This window comes from Lissotriton vulgaris, chromosome 10, assembly GCF_964263255.1.
Source record: "Lissotriton vulgaris chromosome 10, aLisVul1.2, whole genome shotgun sequence".
NCBI lineage: Eukaryota > Metazoa > Chordata > Amphibia > Caudata > Salamandridae > Lissotriton > Lissotriton vulgaris.
This window is the reverse complement of record NC_141698.1, coordinates 889,944,403-889,964,390: the sequence shown is the minus strand read 5'-3', so window position 1 is coordinate 889,964,390 and position 19,988 is coordinate 889,944,403. Positions and strand designations below refer to the sequence as shown.

General features: G+C 45.7%; 1 protein-coding gene across 3 annotated transcripts in view; it reads left to right on the top strand.

The window, feature by feature from the left end:
* Positions 1-19,988, top strand: part of KRIT1 (KRIT1 ankyrin repeat containing) — a 346,827-nt gene that overhangs the window by 111,979 nt on the left and 214,860 nt on the right. For all 3 annotated transcript variants that reach the window (XM_086941853.1, XM_086941852.1, XM_086941854.1), the window contains 2 exons: positions 6,126-6,282; positions 17,714-17,821. In XM_086941853.1, coding sequence (XP_086797979.1) covers positions 6,126-6,282; positions 17,714-17,821 — 265 coding nt within the window. The remainder of the gene's footprint in view (positions 1-6,125; positions 6,283-17,713; positions 17,822-19,988) is intronic.

Below are 19,988 nucleotides of genomic sequence, written 5' to 3'. Positions count from 1 at the left end.
CTGGTAATTCACCTCTGTGAAGTAACTACAGTGCAGAATAAAGAGTGTTTCGCACAGTTGCTGCTTTACCAGGAGGCGTACTCGCTACCCCTTTGTTCCCCGGTCTTTTGAGACCCGAGTGAGGTGCAGGGATGCTGGTTTGCGGTTGCCCCAGCCTTTCCCCTGCCTCTGCTTGGTCTCCATGGATTCAAGCATGGCAGGAAAACGTAGTTGGCACTCTGCCCCTTTCAGTTGTGGGTTATGGAGACCAGTGCTGAAAGGACATTGAAATCTTCGCAGAAACAGCTCTCACAGAGCCTCTCAGAACAACTCCAGCTCTCTGCTCTTTGGAGAGCAGAGAGCGCGGGTATAGCAGGGGGTAGAATGGATGGTGCAAAGGGTGGTGAGGGTCTGTGACTGTAGGCTAGGGATTTTAGTCTTTATATTTGGGTGGAGCAGAGGGGAGGAGTCAAAAAGAGAATGGTGACGGTAGTTGGCAACAAGCCCAATAAAATATTAATATTTTTATTTTGGGACAGAAAAGCAGGGCTTGTGAAGCATTGCTCCCTTATTCCTTTACCCCTGCATTTCAGTTGAAAGTGTTTTGAAAGATTTTTGGGGGCCTGGGACATACATAATATAACATTATATATTGATAAGTACTGAATAACGCGATATTCCTTGCCTCAGGGTCTGAGTGACATGTTAGACAGCACAAGCTTGGTACTCTTTGTATATTTGATAGACCCCGAGACCCCTTGATGAAAACATGCCAGTTATTCATAGTACCCATCTATTATTCTGTATGTTACATATTGCTTTCTTACAAGTTTAAGTACTACAGCAAACATTTCAAAGTTCTATTAGTCACTGCTGTAATGTAATAGCTATAGAAAAATGAACAGAGGAGTGCAAGGGGGGCTTGCACTATTTCCAGGGGCACTCCTGATGGAGATAAGACTCCTAATTTATGATTTCAAAAACAGTGTATCATGTGGTTCAAACAGGCGTAGTCAAAGTAGTCTTTCTCGAAGATGATTTATTTGGTGGGTCACATATTAAATTTTCATAGTGACTCCTTTGTGAAACGGAGCTTATAAAGGCAATGTTCAAACAACATCCATGGATCTATGCAACATCCCTATGCATTTCGGGCTGGGCCCTTCATCAGGGGATAGCAAAGGATCTGTAAATAAATGAATTGAAATCAGGAAGGGGAGCTCGCAGCCACAAACTGAAAGAAACGTGATGTGTGGGTGCAATAAACATGCAAGTCCAAATGACGTCGTGATGATGAGGAAAAGAAAAAGGTGCACGAAATGAAACAAATCCTCCTGTTAAAAATGGAACTGAACAAGATGAGTCTTAACATGCGGTCAAAGTGGATAGAGAAAGGAATCGCCGTGTCTAAGGTGAAAAGCAACCCGATGCCTAAAGGATCCGAGACCCCTGACAAGTGCGTGAAGTTGATGGTAATCGGAAACTCGGAGTGCGAGTAGCGGAGTTATTTCACAGTGCCATAGAGGAAAATAGCTTTAAGAGTGAACAGTGGTGTAAAGGAGCGCTTACCGATGGGTGAAAGTCGCAACGCGCCAAACGCCGTGTTGCCGGGGGTTTGTGAAAGAACGCGAAAGAAACGGAAGTAAATAAAGAGCCATGAAAGTAAAAAACGGACTAGCGGGAATGTGGATAAATGAAATAGTCAAGTCGATAAAAACTCAATAAGGTTCAAAACATAGGAAAGAGCCACAAAATGTGGGGTAAACTGGTGTGAAATATCGGGAGAAACATAAAATAAAACCCAAATTACGCGTGAACTAGCACTGCATTAAAGATCGAGAATGGCAGCCATCTTAGAATGGGTTCAAAATAGTATACATACACGGTAACATCGAAGTTATCATGACAGTAAATGAAACAATGGACAGAAAGTATAAGTAAGAGGTAGAAAAAGGTGGAAAATCAACTATAGTAGATGACAGAGACCAATTACTGAAGGAAAAAACAAAAGGGTAACGAAATGTAAGAAAGTAAAGGAAATTACAATAAACCAGAGAGATTATAAACGAGGGAAAGTAAGTGTGAAGTGTGAAAGAGTCAGAAAAGGACAGAGCAGCAAATAACAAAGTGACATACATTTGAGCTGAAGGGAAGAGTGGGGGAAGTAAAAGCGTGGAGAAACAGGATCAAGACATGTAGTGTGAGACGAAAAACAATAGGATGTATATACATGAGAGACAACAATTCTCTATAAGAAGCAACTATATTAGAGTCTGTCATTGAGCCCCTTGGGCTGGCAGGCATCCAGTCTCTTGATCCACGCTGTCTCTCTTTGGAGTAGTAGTTTCTTGTTGTCGACGCCTACTTTCAGTGGGACAACCTCCAAAACGAGGAACTTCAGTTGGCTCACATTATGCTGGTGTGAAATGAAGTGAGCAGCTAATGGGGCTTTGGTTGATCTGTTCCTGATGGTGCTTTTGTGTTCAGTTAAGCGAACTTTAATCTTTCGTTCGGTTTTGCCTACATAAGGCAGTCCACAGGGACACTTGAGTAAATACACCAGGTTCATGGAATCACAAGTGGCGTTAGTTCTCAATTTGATGGCTTTTCCTGACGATGGATGGTTGATGGTGTTACCCGGGATTATGTTGTGACAATGACTGCAATTATGGCACGGTATGGTGCCATTATAGTTGGTAGAAGTGTCACTGGGTTTGGTCTCAAGGATGTTCTTTAAATTTTTGGCTCTCTGGTAAGCGAAAAGTGGTCTGGTGTTGAAAATGCCCTGAAAGTCTGGTTCAAAGCGAATCATGTCCCAACTCTTGAGGATGATGTTTTTAATGACCTTGCTTCTGGTCGAATATTTAGAGACGAAAACTGGTCTCTGTTCATCAGTTAGTTTGATGTTGGTTCTCAGAAGTTCTGCCCTGGTTTTGGTGGCTACTCGGGTTTTGGCTGCTTGTAGAGTTGCTTCAGGATATTTTCTGTCTCTGTATTTCTGTAATATCTTTTCTTCAGAGTTTACATAGGCTTCTGGTTCAGAACAAATTCTTTTGGCCCTTAGGAGTTGAGAATATGGCAAATGAGTTTTGAGTGGAGTCGGATGACAACTGGTGAACATTAAAGCGTTGTTCCTGTCCGTGGCTTTAACGAAGAGATTGGTTGTCAATTTGTTGTCGAGTAATGTGACCTGGACATCCAGGAATGGTAAACTTTGGGGACTGATGGTATGGGTGAACTTTATGTGGTCATCCAGAGAGTTTATGTGTTTCAGGAATTCCAAAATTTCATCAGGTTGGCCAATCCAGATAAGGAAAATGTCGTCTATGTATCTCCATAGGGTGAGAATGTTGTTACTCCATTTGTTGTGACTCAAGATGTGATCTAGTTCCATCCGGTGCATAAACAGGTTGGCATAGCTGGGAGCAGCACAATTTCCCATTGATGTTCCAACGAGTTGGAGATAGTACTCGTTGTTGTATGAAAAATAACTGTGGTACAGCGTGTATTGTAGAAGTTCGAGTATCAGAACTTTCAAAGTGTCATCAATGGGATGGTGTAGCAAGAAGGACTCTATGGCTTCCAAGCCCCTATTGTGTGGAATCGATGTGTACAGGGCACATACGTCTATGGTTACCAGAGTGTGTACTTTGGCTGGATCAATGGTGACTTCTTGGAGTCGCTTCAGGAAATCAGTGGTGTCACGCAGGTAAGTGGACATGGAAGAAACTATGTCTTGTAAGTACAGATCGATGAACTTGCCAGTGGGTTCATGGATGGAGTTTTTTGTGGAAACGATGGGACGGAAAGGAGGCTTATTTAAATCCTTGTGGATTTTAGGAAGCATATGAATGCTGGGGCATTTAGGATGAGCTTGTATGAGAAATTTGTAATCCTTGTCTGTGATCGTTCCCATGTTGAGAGCTTTGTCTAGGATGACTTTGAGCGTATTGGCAAAGACGCCGGTGGGGTCATTGGGTAATTTCATGTATAAGTTCTTGTCGTTGACATGTTCACTTACACTGGTATGGTAGAAGTCACTGTCCATGACAACAAGTGCGCCGCCTTTGTCAGCTTTGCAGCACGTGATTTCAGGATTGTTGACAATTTGGTTGAGTGCTCTGGATTCCTTAAGGTTGAAGTTTTTGTATTTAGAATGGGGTTTTTTGAAGATCTCTCTGATGGAATTCAAGGTGATAGTTTCAAAGGAGTCAAATATTTTGTGACTGACAGGGGCCACAAATGTGCTTTTGCTTCTTAACTCTTTACAAGCATGTTGAGTGGGTGTGCTGGTAACAGGGCACACATTAGAAAAAAAGTGTCGGAGTCTCAAGGTTCTCAAAAACTTGTATAAGCTTATCTCGGTTTCCAATTCGGTAGAATTGTATGTGGGGACGAAAGAAGTACCGCGTTCCAAGGTAGATAATTGTAGTTGTGATAAGTTGGTTTTAGAGATGTTAATCACGAGGGTTTTTTGCTCCTGGTGGCTTGGGCGATTGAGGTGGTTGTTTCTCTTGGAGTTTCTGCCCCGCCTGGTTCGACGTTGACGGTTTGGCCTGCTTCTAAAAAAGAAACACCAGAAGTGGAAGCTGCAGTTGGAGGGACATTCACAGATGTTTTCGGTAGTGCAGTATTCCTGGGTTGCCGGCCATAGTTAGTATTGCCTCTCTGAGAGGTGGAGCCATCTGTGGAACTCCCTTCATCCGAAGACGGATTGTTATAGGGTCTTTGTTGTCTACGTTGGGCATAAACTTCTGCCCAGCTGTAGACCTCGCCCAGTTTATAGTCCATGGTGTCACGTCTATATTTTCTGATCTTTCTATCGTTTATCTCTTTCGTATACTTTTCAAGTTGTACATTGATATCAGCAAGAGATTTATCGAGGTCTTCTTTAGACATGTTGTTCTCTAGGTTACGTGAGATTTGTGTGATTTCTTTGTCTAAATCATCGATGACTTTTGAAAGTTCTTCTACAATGAGAAGAATTAAATCCAGTGAACAACGGTTAAGGATGGCGTACCATCGTTCCGTGAATTTCGGGTTGTTCCGACAGAGGGTAGGCTTCAAAGAAATACGTAATCCTCTAGGGATACGTTGATCTTTATGGTATCTAACGAGAGTTCCAGCGTGTAGACGTTGGTTAATGATTCTCTTAGAGGTGTATAAAAGTTGTCTCAACATGCTAGGGTTGGAAAAGGCGCTTGTGGATGAGGGGTCTGCTTCCTGGATCAAAGCGTAGATGCGGGTGGTTTCATCTTGGGAAAACCCAAATGTGTCTGCCCGATTGGCTGTAGTGCTTGCGATTTCTTCATATGACATGGTTCAACAGTGGGTGCTCGCCAAACGTGGCCAGAGGTACGTTGATAAGCAAGATGAGTAGAAGATGGCGGCACACGGGGTATACAATGTTCATCAAATGATTGAGGTTTAACCAATGGTAAGTATTTTAGGGTGCCAGGAAATTGTCCCTGGCACCCTAAAATACTTACCATTGGTTAAACCTCAATCATTTGATGAACATAGCTATAGAAAAACCATATATTTTCTAGAAAAAGCTCTGTAACCAGGGTCTGTTTTTCATCATGCTTATAACAAAACTCTGTAGCTCTTTAAAGAAAAATAAATAAAAAATGGGACCTAAAATCAAGATCAAATAAATGCCCCGATGCAACAGAAATAGGAGCCCGGAGATATTTCAGGCAAAACAAAACTGATTTTAAGCTACAGACAAACGAAAGAAAAGTAATTATAAAAAGTCATTAAAAAGTGAGGAATGTACTACTTAAAAGTTGCAATTTATAATAAAAACATCTTACTTGATGTACAAAGTTGTACTATTCTGTTTTTTTACATTTTAAAGTTTTAGAAGGTTAAGAGTTGTTTATAATTGCCATGTATGGGACCCTTGCACAACACAAGTTTAGACTGGTTATCTGTCAACAAGGCGTGATGGGGAATGCTATTTCAAAGCCAACACGATAAGAAAAGTCGATTCTAGCGAGAGATACCATGTTGAACCACTGTTAAATGAAACTGACATTTGACCATGCTTGCAGGAATATTTTACAAAAACAGAAATGGGATAAACATATATTTGCAATATGTCCTTTCACATGCAACTATTTTGGATGCTCCCAATTGTGTAGGTATGGAAAGGTTGAAGCCACTCGAATGCTACTGGAAAAAGGGAAATGCAATCCAAACCTTTTGAATGGGCAGCTGAGTTCTCCCCTCCATTTTGCTGCTGGAGGTGGACATGCTGATATCGTGCAGATTCTCCTAAACCATCCTGAGACAGACCGGGTAAGATTGTAATTTTGCTGCAGATGTGTGGAACATTGTTTAAATAATTATGTGGCCAACATCCTTTTCTGGAAAACCCTGTAACCAGAATGGCTCTGTACATCAGTAACATTCAACGTAGCTAAAAAAAGTGACATTCTGTTAACTTGTAGTGGTTAAGCCTCATATTTGTTTTAACCTGTTGCATGTGTCAGATGGCCCCGGCCGTCCGGCATCACAGTGAGCGTTTGCGCCGAATAGCCGGGGCCGTCTAATTTGCGCACACGTGTTATTCGCCCGCACGGCGGGGGAATTCCAGCTGCGTCCAAAGGGTTAAAACAAATATATTCCTGATGGTCAAGCTCAGTGGTTCTTAACCTTTTAACTAATGTGGACCCCCACTTAATCATTACTGACATCCAGGGATCCTCATTTCATCATTATTGGTGTTTGGGGACAGCCCAGCGTAAGCAATTTCGATAATTTGAATTGCAAAACAAAACACAAAAATACATAAACAAGCATTTATCAAATAATCACACAAATTGGGACATTATTATTAATTCACTAACAAATATAAAAAATAAAAAAATGTAATTTCAATGGGAAGGTTGGAGCTTTTCTGAAATCCAGTGGGGCCGCCCATTGTCCATACAACATTCTGTGTGATGCACTTCCACTTCTCCCATGAATCAATCAGAAGATCATGTATCAAAATGAGCTATATTTTGCAAAGAGTTCAAGGGCTCCCTTAGTAGTGGACAGGGGCTTGCTCTAGCAATCCCAAGGTGCTCTTCTGGGGGCTGTTGTGGTCGAGCAGCTTTAGACTTGTCAGAGGAGAGTGTTAGACATTCAAAAATACACACAATAGTCAATAAATAATACACATGACTCAATAAGGAGATCCACACCAATTTATAAAAAATAACACATATCTTTATATATAGTTAGACAACAGTGTCAATATGATCAGTTAAGTACTTTTTGGAAGAGAAATCCTTTTGTATTTAAAAAGTCGTAACTTTCAAAGGCTGCAATGTTACCCTAAGGGAGGAAAAGATTATGTGATATACCTGTTGTTTGCAGCGGCTTACAGAACCAGTCTCCTGGATTAAAGGTGAGTAAGAGGCAAGGTCCAAGGCAGCACCAGCAGGTCACCTCCTGTGGCACTATGCTGGCCGGGTGCTAACATTGTTTTGTGCAAATGCAATCCAATGGGGATCGGTCTGGTCAGAAAGAGGCTGCAGGGAGAGACTAAGAGGTCAGTCCACTGAAACCAACGAGCGGCTTTGGGTCTTGCGATGTTGTGGGGCGTGGGGACATCTTTGGTCCCCCTGTCCTCAAGTATGGACATATGGGTGCAAAAGGTCATTAGGGTGTCTGGTTTCTTTGTCCGGCAACACTCGCTGTTGAGGGGGCCTGCACACAAAGGCTGCAGGTGGTGTTGTAGAGTTGACGAGGGGTCAGTCCACAAAGGACTCTGTCCCTTGAGGGCTTGGACACCACGCTGACATTGTTGGCCCACTTCGACATGGGCTGTGGGGCTCGGGTGAAGTGGTGCTTGGGGTGTTGGGTTTTGTCAGTTTCCGAGTCTTCCCAGTTCTCATTTGGTTGTCTGCAGGATGCAGGGGACAGTTCCACTGTCCCACTGAAGGTCTTGGTTCCTGGGTGAAGTGCTGGCAAGTCTCCCAACATTTGGAGACTCAGCAGGTGCAGGACTAGTCATCTTCTGGCGCAGTTGTTGAAGTCAGCAGGCAGGCTGGCAGGGTGGGCACCAGATCAGTTGCTGGGTCATCAGGTCTTGCTCTTTGTGACTCTTCACGTCCGTCTTCTTTCAGGTCGGCAGGATCTGAATTTTTGGTGCCAGGGGCTCCCCTAAATACTGAATTCGGGGACATTAGGGGAGTGTAGGGTAGTAGCCAATGGGCTACTGAGCCATGGGTCACTACTCCCCATGTATGACCCCTTACAGTGGGAAGTGAGTATGACCCTGCCCCAGAATGCCTACGTTTGCCATCACAAAGATGGCAAATTCTGAAAACTTCAGGTTAGGCCACCTTAGAGGTGGTACTATTCTGGGGGTGGGCACGCCTTCTAGCTAATTTCCCCCCCTGTCCAGGTGCCAAGGGGCTCTGGACAAAGGGGGTCGGCTTCCTCTCCTGTGAGGGGAGCCAGACTACAATTTTAATGGCGGCAGCTTCTTTGAAGCTCCGCCCTTAGTATGCTAATCAGCAAGTCTACTTGTGGAGGGGGGTATGAACACCCTCTTCCCAGACAGGCTTTGTTTCTGACCTCCTGGAAGATCAGAAACTTGTCTCGGGTGGCAGGCTGGCAGAGACCAGTCAGCCAATGACCCAGAGGCTGGTAGGTTTTCAGGGGACACTTCTAAAGTGCCCTGTGTGTGCATGTACTAATAAATCAATCACTGGAATCAGGGTGGGTTAGTGAACACAAGATGTTTGATATCAAGCATCCCTATCTACATCCCTAATTTCAGTGTAGCCATCTTGTAGCATGAGACCTTGTTTTACCAGTCTCCAGCAAATGTTTTAAAATGGCTTCCCTGTTCACTTGTACTGGCAGCAGTGGAACTGACCACCTCAGGAGCATATCTGCTCATGCAGATATGTCCTCACATGTAATACAAGGTACCCTGCCTTAGGGGTGTAAGGCCTGCGGTGGTGGTGACTTACAAATATTTCATGTATTGGTAGTGCACTTCCAGTCAAAATCACATCAATGACCAGGCAAAAAGTGGGGGTGATAATGTAAAAAAATGGCACCTTCCTACAATACCAATCATTTTTTTAGCTTCCAGTTTCAAATTCATTCCTATTAAGAGTGTTTTAAAACTTTCAATTTTACATTTTGCTTCTGTATTTATATATACTTTATTAATGTTTTATTTTATATTATTTTCTAAGCATTTGCGGACCCCCTGAGGTTTTGTGTTGGGCCCCTGGAGTTCCATAGACCACAAGTTAAGAATCGTCTAGCACATCTGTAATACGTTTGAGAAAGTTAATGGATAGGCCAGTGTGTCATTTTATTTTTGGTATGAATGTACAGAAACAGGTGCAGTCAAAAATAAAAAAAGAGTTGACCGGGCTGCATTTTATCATCTTTGAAGTGAGGAATTAACGGAGTGCAGTTGCCGTGCTTCTATGGAGCAAATAGTTGTGTTCTGAGGCTTCTGCCTGAAGCCAGCGGGCACTTAATTATTTATTTAGTCATTCTTCTCCAGCTTGCATGCAACCCGAAATATTTTTAGGTCTTGCGCCTAGCGGTGCAGTGTGCAGCATTGCTCGTGCAGCGCCAGTCATTTAGTGAGGGAAAAACGGGGGTTGGGTAGCTGACCGAGGAATCTCACATGCTCCTGCGTGGGCTTTTCCTTTAATGTTCCCCTATTGGCCAGAGGCAGGCGCATTGCTCCGCCCATGGCCTATTGGTGTCTATTACGCACTTGGTGCGCGTATTAGTCACCAATAGGCCATGTGGTTTCCATTATCGTCCCCAGGATAACTGAAACCACATGTCTCCCTGTGGCGCACGCGCACCACTCGCAAGCTTCTGTTTTTGTTTGGATCCATTTCACTGTGAAGCAGCCCGGCCGAGGATAGTGGTTTCAGCGCGCTGCCTCTATCCCCTCCGGGGCAGAGTGGGCTCGCGAGGATGGCGAGCTGGCCGGGGTGCCGCTGCTGGAGCTGGCCCCCGAGGCAGCCTTAAGCAAGGCGCACAAATGGATCGAGGTGAGTGTCGGGGTGAGCGGGCCTGCCCTGGAAGCCGCCGCATGGTCAGGTTTGGTGTCCCCTTTGCATGGCGGAGTGAGTCTGTGCCCACTGACAGAGAAGAAGCGCCCGACGGAGCCGGCTACATATTGCAATGCCTTGTACGCAAGCCTACCCAAGCAAAAATACAAGAGACCAGAACGCACCAGTGCATGTCATTTTCGCACTTCAAAAACACTATTTAGTCACTACCCATCTTGTTTAAGTATAGTGCCAGCAGTACACTAATTACGTTTCATGCTTTATTAAAGGGAGAGTAGAGTTAACAGCAGGACTTTTCAAATGAGAAATTACAATAAAATAGAATTAGAGGGAAACAATAGGAGGTTCCATGGGACTGCTGCTTCCCTCCCCCGCCTTCCCTGCACCCAGTAATCCCTGTCTCGTGTTAGCTAAAGCCTTTTAACTAATCTAGCAAAATATTTTTAGAAAAAGATCCTGGCAGTTGTTTTTCAGAGCGAGGGCTCTCTATCTGTACAGGGAGGTTATGCACAACAAATGTAGTTCTGTTTTTATACGCATATTATTTTATTTCCCTCTGACTCAGATATGAGCCGGTTACCCAAGGGTGCTTCCTTGTTCGGTAACCAGGGTTGCTGCTTCTGCATGTCGGTCACGTAGGCATGGATGAAGTGTGCATGTTGGCGAAGGGGGGAGGCACACATGACACGTTAGTGGTGTGCTTTGAATAACGTATTAAATTACTGTTTGACGACCTGTGACATGCTATTGTACGCCTCCTAGACATGCTGTTCTAAAGTAGCACGTGGCAGATTAAGGAATTATGCTCTTAAAATTTACAATGCACGCTTTGTAATTACCCTATTTTTTATACACAGTGCGATACTGGTATTTGACCTTTCTCCAAAGGTGTGGAGAGGGGAAAAAAATTGAGATTAAATATTTATAACCTATGATAACGCAGCATGGTTACCTGGGGGACACAGTACACGAGTATTACCAAGGGTGAAGTATCTGCAGCTAGTACTGAGGGCTACAGGCCTGGAATGGAAGTCAAAATCAGCAATGGCAAAAAATGCCGAAAGTAGCACAACACTGCAGAAGGCCATGAATAGTACAAGTTTATGGGCGTTTTGTTTCAGGGTCATGGTGGCCCATCCTGCTCTGAATGCATCCACCTAGGCTGCAGCCCACTAGGAAAGTAGCAAGAGTGCTAGAATGGCCAGTTCACCCTGTTAGTAGCTAATTGAGACATTCATACTTTTGAGATGCATGTAAAGAAGAAGCAATAAACACTCGGGCCTATTTACGAAGTTATCACGCAGTGCGTCCCAGCAAGTCACTTTGCTTGCCTGCATGACAGGAAAAAGGCAAGAATGCGCTGTATTTTGCAATACGGCGATTCCTGCCTTTCCCCCCTTCGCTGGTGCACTTTTGGCAGCCTAGTGCCTGCATTGCATGTTGGATTGTTTTTGGGCCGGAAGGAACACCTTCCTGCACAAAAACAATCCTGAGAGGCATTTTTCTCATTTGTTGCCTCAAAATGCAAAACATACAGAAAGAGGAAATAACAAAGAAGAATATTTTTCTCCTTGTTAAGCTTCTCCTGGGAAGGGTTACTTTTTGCCACCTTACCAGGACTACCAGTGCTAGTAAATCTGGGAATGAGTAAAAAAACATGGACGTTGCGTGGGAACACCCATGCAACACCCATGGAAAGCCTTACCAGGACAGAGTAAGAAAGGCAGCGATTTGGGCTGCGCTGCTTTACTCTAGATTTATGTAGCCACAAAGGACCACGCAAAGTGTTCTTAAATGGATTAATAAACCGGACTTAAGGCTTGTCACTCTTGCACCACCTTGCACCAAGCAAGAGAGATGCAAAACCACCTCGTAAATAAGCCCCTCAGTGTGAGGTGTCACACTTACATGGGGTACTCGGAGGAATATCTGCGAGGAGTGAGAAAGCATTGGCTTACTACCAGGTACTAGTGCCAGGAGTAACAAAGAGAAAGAAACAAGGAGAAATATGAGATGTATGTTACCGTTTTTTTGGACAGTACATGGCGGATTAACCACTGTAAATGTATTCAAACAACCTGAATGCAATCCAAAAAATCATGGGCACCAGGTCAATACAGCCCAAACACCTGCATTCTAACAGATTTAATCAGAGCACCCACACCTGCATACTGAAAGATTGAATTGTAGCTCCCACACCCGCATTCCAAAAGATCGGATTAAACATGTAAATAGCAGAGAACGTGAATGTCTTTCTTTACACACCACATTTCAATTACCATTGTAAGGTATGTAACACCATGCTTTTGAGATACACATGACATATTTATTTTACTTCAGTTGTATAGCAGTACAAGCAGGCAGAGAATTGCTCTCGAATTGAAATCATTGTAATGGACAAATGTACAGAGTAACGTACGTGTATTTTGTCTCCTCACCCTTTTTACCTCTATGCCCGCGCCCCTCATTACATCCTGGTTTCTGTAATAGGATTTCACAGAAACACAATGCAGTTCCGCGTAGAACCTCATGATTCAGATGCTGTGAAGGTTTTTCTTAAAGCCTCCAGCTTATCCTTGGAGCTAGCCACAAGCTACTTAAAATACCCAAAGCAAATTAATATACAGCTTAAGGGTACTTGCTTATTATTTAATTTCACATTTATGCTTATTTAGACAGTTGTCTTTTACTGAAAACAGAATCAACAAGCATTTGCAAAGCTATAGGTCTCGTATTATTAAAGTTTGAGCTATTGGTGTTGCATTATTTAGCAATGCCAATAGTTCAAACTTTAATAATGCGAGACCTATTGCATTGTAAACGCGTGTTGCTTCTTGGAAACAGGGTAAAGATGCTTAAAACAAACGAAGCAGGAGAGCAAAAAAGAGAGTTCAATGTGTGCAGAAAAATAGTTGCAGAACTGTAAGAATTTTAGGTTTTTTTTTTATGAAAAGGGAGGCTTTTAAGATGTCTTGGGGAGCCAGTCTGCAAAGCAGAAGGCAGAAAAGAAAAGACTGTTCAGGAGAGGGATTTACCATACTATTATAGGGATCTGGTAAGTCAGTCTGTAAACCTTTTTTTTCTGTATATGCTGGGATGCTTTACTACATGGCGTATATGTCAGGGGCCCAACACATTTCCTCACATCTTCGAAGTCTATTACTTATGCCTTTTGACAGTTGCCTACTCTCCCCTTTGTTCCGCCATTTTGACCATAAAATTAAGACCGTGCCCCTTTGCTTATTTTTTTTTTTTTGTTCATTAGACTTTTCAACCCCTATTTTCATATAGGCCCTCCTGTTTGTTTCTGTTTATTGTTTTCTTCGATTTTCATAGCAGATCGATTATCTATCAAGGCAAGTATATGGAGAAGTATATGGTGACCTGAAGTATATGGTGACCTGAAGTATATGGTGACTATTCCTCAGGTTGCTCCCCACGCGGCACGGCTCCTCGTGAGTGCCCGTACCTCTCCCCCGCTGCTGACGAGGGTTCGCCGCCCTGGTGAACTGTTGGTGACTGTCTGTTATACTGCTACTGCTAATCTTGTTTCTTTCCCCATTTGTCTATTGTAGTTGTATTTTGCATTTCTGATTTAACTCAGGTGCTCTTTCTTACGCCACTGCACTTCTGTGCCGCCCCCGCTTCCCGCCGCTGCTCCCCTGCGGCCCGCCCCCTTTTTCCTTCTGTGCCCGTCCCCACGGCCATTGGCCTCCCAGCTGCCCCTCCCTCCCACTTGGCCTCTTATGGAGGTCGCCGCGCGGCAGTGAGTGTGACCTGACCTCGGATCGCTCCCCACGCTGCACTGCTCCTCCCGAGTGCCCGTGCCTCTCCCCCGCTGCTGACAAGGGTTCGCCGCCCTGGTGAACTGTTGGTGACTGTCTTTTATACTGCTACTGCTAATCTGGTTTCTTTCCCCATTTGTCTATTGTAATTGTATTTTGCATTTCTGATTTAACTCAGGCGCTCAATCTTACGCCACTGCCCTTCTGTGCCCCCCTCCGCCCCCCGCTTTCCGCCGCTGCTCCCCTGCGGCCCGCCCCCTTTTTCCTTCTGTGCCCGTCCCCTCGCCCATTGGCCGCCCCGCTCCCGCCTCCCAGCTGCCCCTCCCTCCCACTTCGCCTCTTATGGAGGTCACTGCGCGGAAGCGCAGCGGACGCGCCGCTGGCGCGCAAAGGCAAGCCCGTCTGCGCCCGTCCGCGCCTGGACCACGCCCAGTGCCAGGACTCCTGGACCCCGCGCTCCCCACAACGCCAGACTGCACTACGACTCCAGCACCCTCCACGTACCAGACGAGACCACCCCTGCTGGTCCATCCCTGGGTGCACCCAAGGACCCTTCACCTGCCGGAACTGCAAATTCACCAGCATCCAGCCCACCAAACCACCAGCCATAGAACCCAACCACCTTCGCTGCATCCTCCTCAACACCCGCTCCGCTCGCAAGCACGCCGTCGAACTCTGGGACCTCCTAGACTCCACCGCCCCGACGTTGCCTTCCTGACGGAGACCTGGCTAAACGCCACCTCAGCGCTAGACATCGCCATAGCCATCCCACAGGGCTACAAGATCTCCCGCAGAGACTGCACCAACGGAGTGGGAGGAGGAATCGCCATCATCCACAAGGACGCCCGAGTCTCGACCAACACCAACGACACCCTCATCACCGCCGAGCACATGCGCTTCCAGATCCACACCGACCCCAACACCACCCTCAGAGGAACACTCGTCTACAGACCACCCGGACCTCGACCACAGTTCAGCGACACCATCACCGACCTAGTCAACACCCACGCCCTCGCCTCCACGGACTACATCCTCCTCGGGGACCTGAACTTCCACCTCGAGAACAACAACAACGCCAACTCCACCGCCCTGATCGACAACCTCGGACTCAAACAGCTCGTGACAACACCCACCCACGCCGCCTTCAACCACACCACCGAACCCCACTGGACCGACCACAGATGCGTTCACTTCACCTTCAAGAAACCCACAACACACCACCGCACCCAACAGATGCCGCGCCGCTGCTGGGGCAAGGTCACCAAGGACCAACTGACAACCACCCTCGCCCTGAGAGCACCCGCCGACCCCTCCAACCCAGACACCGCCGCGACCAATCTCAAACAATGGATCAACGACTGCGCCAACACCCTCGCCCCTCTCAAGACCACCACAACCAACCACACCAACAAGAAAGCCGCCTGGTTCACCGAAGACCTCCGGATCTCCAAGCGCCCCAGTTGGAAACTGGAGAAGAAATGGCTCCACGACCGAACACCAGACAGCCATACAGCCCACAAGAGCGCCACCCGCAGACACCACCAACTCATCAAAACCGCCAAGAGGACTGCCTTCAAGGACCGCCTAGACAACAACGCACACAACACCAAAGAGCTCTTCAGCATCATCAAAGAACTCTCCAACCCCAGCTCCAACACTAATGACATCCCACCATCACAAGACCTGTGCGACTCCCTGGCCACCTTCTTTCACCGCAAGATCACCGACATCCACGACCACTTCAACTCTGACACCCCCGCACCCACCACCGAGTCCACCACCCCTGTGACCACCACCCGCACCAACCGCCTGACCACCTGGTCCTACGTCTGCGACGAAGACACCATCAAAACCATGAACTCCATCCACTCCGGATCCCCATCTGACCCCTGCCCTCACCACATCTTCAACAAAACCAGCACAACCATTGCGCCCCACCTCCGGAAAACAATCAACAGCTCCTTCGAGACAGCAACCTTCCCGGGAAGCTGGAAGCACGCCAAAATCAACGCCCTTCTGAAGAAGCACAAGGCGGACCCCAAGGACCTCAAGAACCTTCGGCCCATCTCCCTGCTCCCGTTCCCGTCAAAAGTGAGAGAGAAGATGGTCAACAAACAGCTAACCCGCTACCTCGAAAACAACAATATCCTGGACCCCTCCCAGTCCTTTCGCCGCAACCACAGCACCGAGACTGCCCTCATCGCCGCCACTGACAACATCAGGATCCTGATGGACAAAGGAGAAACAGCCTCCCTCATCCTCCTGGACCTATCAGCAGCCTTCAACACAGTCTTCCACCGCAGCCTATCAGCACGCCTACATGAAGCCAGAATCCAAGAGAAGTCCCTGACCTGGACCACATCCTTCCTCTCCGGCAGAACCCAGAGCGTCCGCCTCCCACCCTTCCGCTCGAAAACTACCGAGATCATCTGCGGCATCCCACAGGGATCCTCCCTCAGCCCGATGCTGTTCAATATCTATATGGCACCGCTCGCCCACGTCTCACGACAACACAACCTCAACATCATCTCCTACGCCGACGACACCAAGCTGATCAGATCCCTCACCGAGGACCCCCCACACCACCAAAGCCAACCTCCACAGAGGAATGAAGGCCGTAGCCGACTAGATGAAGGACCGCAGACTGAAGCTGAACTCAGACAAGACGGAGGTCCTCATCCTCGGACCCACCCCAACGACCTGGGACGACTCTTGGTGGCCCACATCGCTAGGCACAGCCCCGGAACCAACAGACCACGCACGCAACCTGGGGGTCATCCTCGACTCCACCCTCTCCATGACAAGGCAAGTCAAGGCCATCTCCGCATCCTGCTTCAACACCCTCCGAATGCTCCGCAGGATCTTCAAATGGATCCCCCCCGACACGAGAAAAACAGTCACCCAGGCCCACCATTAGACTCGACTACGGGAACGCCCTCTACTTAGGAACAACAACCAAGCTCCTGAGACGACTACAACGAATCCAGAACGCCTCAGCACGACTGATCCTCGACGTCCCCCGACGCAGCCACATCACACCCCACCTGAGAGGCCTGTACCGGCTCCCTGTCAACAAGAGGATCACCTTCAAACTCCTCATCCACGCACACAAGGCACTACACAACACCGGACCCACATACCTCAACAACCGACTCAGCTTCCACAACCCCACCCGAAGCCTCCGCTCAGCCAACCTCACCCTCGCCACAGTTCCTCGTATCCGGAAATCCACTGCCGGCGGCAGATCCTTCTCCTGCCTTGCCACCAAGACCTGGAACACTCTCCCTTCCAGCCTACGACAGACTCAGGAGCTGCTGGCCTTCGGAAGACTTCTCAAGACCTGGCTCTTCGATCAGTAGCGCCCCCCTCCCCCCAGCGCCTTGAGACCCTCACAGGTATGTAGCGCACTTTAGAAATGCAATGATTGATTGATTGATAGAAAGAATAATAAATAAACACATTTGTAATCTTTAACACCTTAGCTGCTTTGGAACGTCCAGCTCCAGTGCTGAGCGTTCCATTGCGCAGGTGGAGCTGGAACGCCCAACGGCAGCACTCCCAAAGTAGTGGTGCCGTTGGCCGTTGGTACAGGCGCAGCACTTAAGAGGTTAAACATTGGGTTCCCCTTGTGGGCAAGGTTATACGGGAGAGCAGTTATACTATTTGCTTTTTTTGCTGGCTAGGGAGCATTTCAGTTAATCTTGTACACACCTCCAGATACACCCTGGCCTATGTGTGACATGGAAGATACATTTTTGTGGACCTTTGAAAAACAAATGTTATTTAAAGGAAAACTAATAATGCAAAGTTGAATGTATCATATATATTGAGTGACATATACTGTTATATAGTAATCATGTAAAAACCAATCTAACACAAGAATATTTATCATTGCAGCACATTACTGACCAACAAGGAAGATCTCCCATAAACATATGTGAAGAAAACAAACAAAATGAGTGGGAAGGAACTGTAAAGCTTTTGAAGGAGAGTTTGAACAAACCTGTAAGTTGTCTATATTCAGCATTCTGTGTGCTCCAAGCTCTGTTTCCGCCTGGCTGTAGCCCACTGCACACTTCCTCAACTAAACATATTGTTGAAGAAAAAAATTAAAGAGGTAGCCAGTGTTAAATAACATCTGTTTATTGGTTTGGAGTGTTCAGGTGGAAGTCTGAAGGCCTGGCAACCATTTTACTATTCAGGCACAGTGGCCCCTATTTATCAAATGTCAATGTTTTGCAGTCATTGTACTAGTTCATGTGGTAATAGATTTCCCCAGCATTGATTTTTAATACGATAGCTGGAATCTTCCCCATCCCCATGGCAAACTGGGAATTCTCCTTTATGCAAAAATTCCTTGAAAGGTCTGTGTGAGCTTCTAGTTACGTCACTGGCTTCTAGTGATGCCTCTCTCTAGTGCCTCACCTTTTTCAGCTTCTTCCTGCACACAATAGTTCCGGAGAGCACTCCAGTAGTTCTCTCTCCAGAACAGGCTTGTGTCTGGGAACTTGTACAGTGTTTTTTTGTATTTTCAAACTGAACCTAAAAGAAGGCTTGTGGATTTTGTGGCTCAAGGAACATCTCGAAGGATAACCCCCATATAGCGTGTGTGCATTGCCTGCATCTGGACTGTGATGTCACAGAATGTGAAATATGCCAGTGCTTTTCTTCAAGGACGAAAAAGAAGAGCTGTGATTGTAATGTATTTTGTTTCATTTGTTTCATATGCTGATTCTCTGACAAAACAGCTGCACATAGCTTTATTTTGTGCACAAAAGCTGTAAAACACTGCGATATGTCGTAAACCATGACGGAACAGCTCACATTTTCATTATTTGATCCCCACATCATGAAATGGTGTGAAGCTGCGTCATCCCTTTGAGGATGTGTAGGGCTGAAAAAAAGGGATATTCTAAAAGTATAAAAATCAAAAGTTGACCAGCTGGCTGACGTCCAATAACCATCACTTTAAATCTACCTGGAAGGAATCGGTCTCTATAACTCATTTTGAGCACTACAAGCAAGCATGAGCATAAAAAGTGTTAACATACCGAGATATTCCAGTTTAAACTTTAATTTCTCTGCAGTCTGAACCACTTCCCCTTGAAGAATCTAGCAACTTCTTCTTTGCAAAACACAAACTTCTTGTCTCAGTATTGGACTGAATATTGTTTCATTAACCAACTGTTTGCTAGTTGGGGGCACTTCGTCTGCCCGTCAGGACGCATGTAGAACATCATTCTTACATCCGAATTTTAACTTCTAGCAATATGCTCCTTTGTCATTAACATGCAAAACATTTTCTAATTTATTATTCCTTAACGCAAGGGAATGATGATAGGAATTCTTATTCTTAGCCTGGTCACTATGAAAAGGGACAATCGCCTTCTTTGCATACACTAGCAGGCTTCTTCCCGCTCTTTGCTTTCTCTCCTTTCCAGCAAAATTAACAACTCAGGTGTGGGACACTAGAAATAAACTTGTGGTGCCCCAAGCTGTAGCTATTTTCTTTCCATTTTCCTTGCAGGAATGAAACCGGGTCTATATTAGCGTCGTTTTTTATCATCCTAGTTTCAACTTGCTGCAAGATATTAATCTGTATGTATAGTTTTTTTGATGCATGAATTAAAGTTTGTGATATACCCTGTAGAGGTTTTGCAATTATATTATTATATTTACCAAGGAAAGCGTAACTTCTTCTTAAATCTGGGTCTTGTCGTCACCTAAGTAGGAGACATTGTTAGCGTTACTTTAATGTCTAGGGATTATTTTTATTCTGTTTTTCTCCTCCTTCCTTAAAGGACTGCTAAGTTTTTAACTCCAAACTATCAGCCAGTGAAATTGCACCATCTTTAGCAGTGTTTTGGCAGTATATTATTAACCAGGATAGTGATTACCTAAGCATATTCTTCCTCCCATCTCAGTGACACTTAATATCTGTTGAAACAAGGACATAAGTAGCCTTTTATTTTGTAAAGAAAAAGTTACTCATTATAAAATCTCACTTCTCTGCTGACAAGAAATCTCAGGACTTTGTGATCCTGCAAATATATTATTTTTCGGGGTTAATATGCAAAAGAGTAATTTTAAATATATCATTGGCACATACTATTAGAAGACGGAAAACTGATAAAGTATAGGACCAATTCATATCACTCTCCCTCCTCCTGGC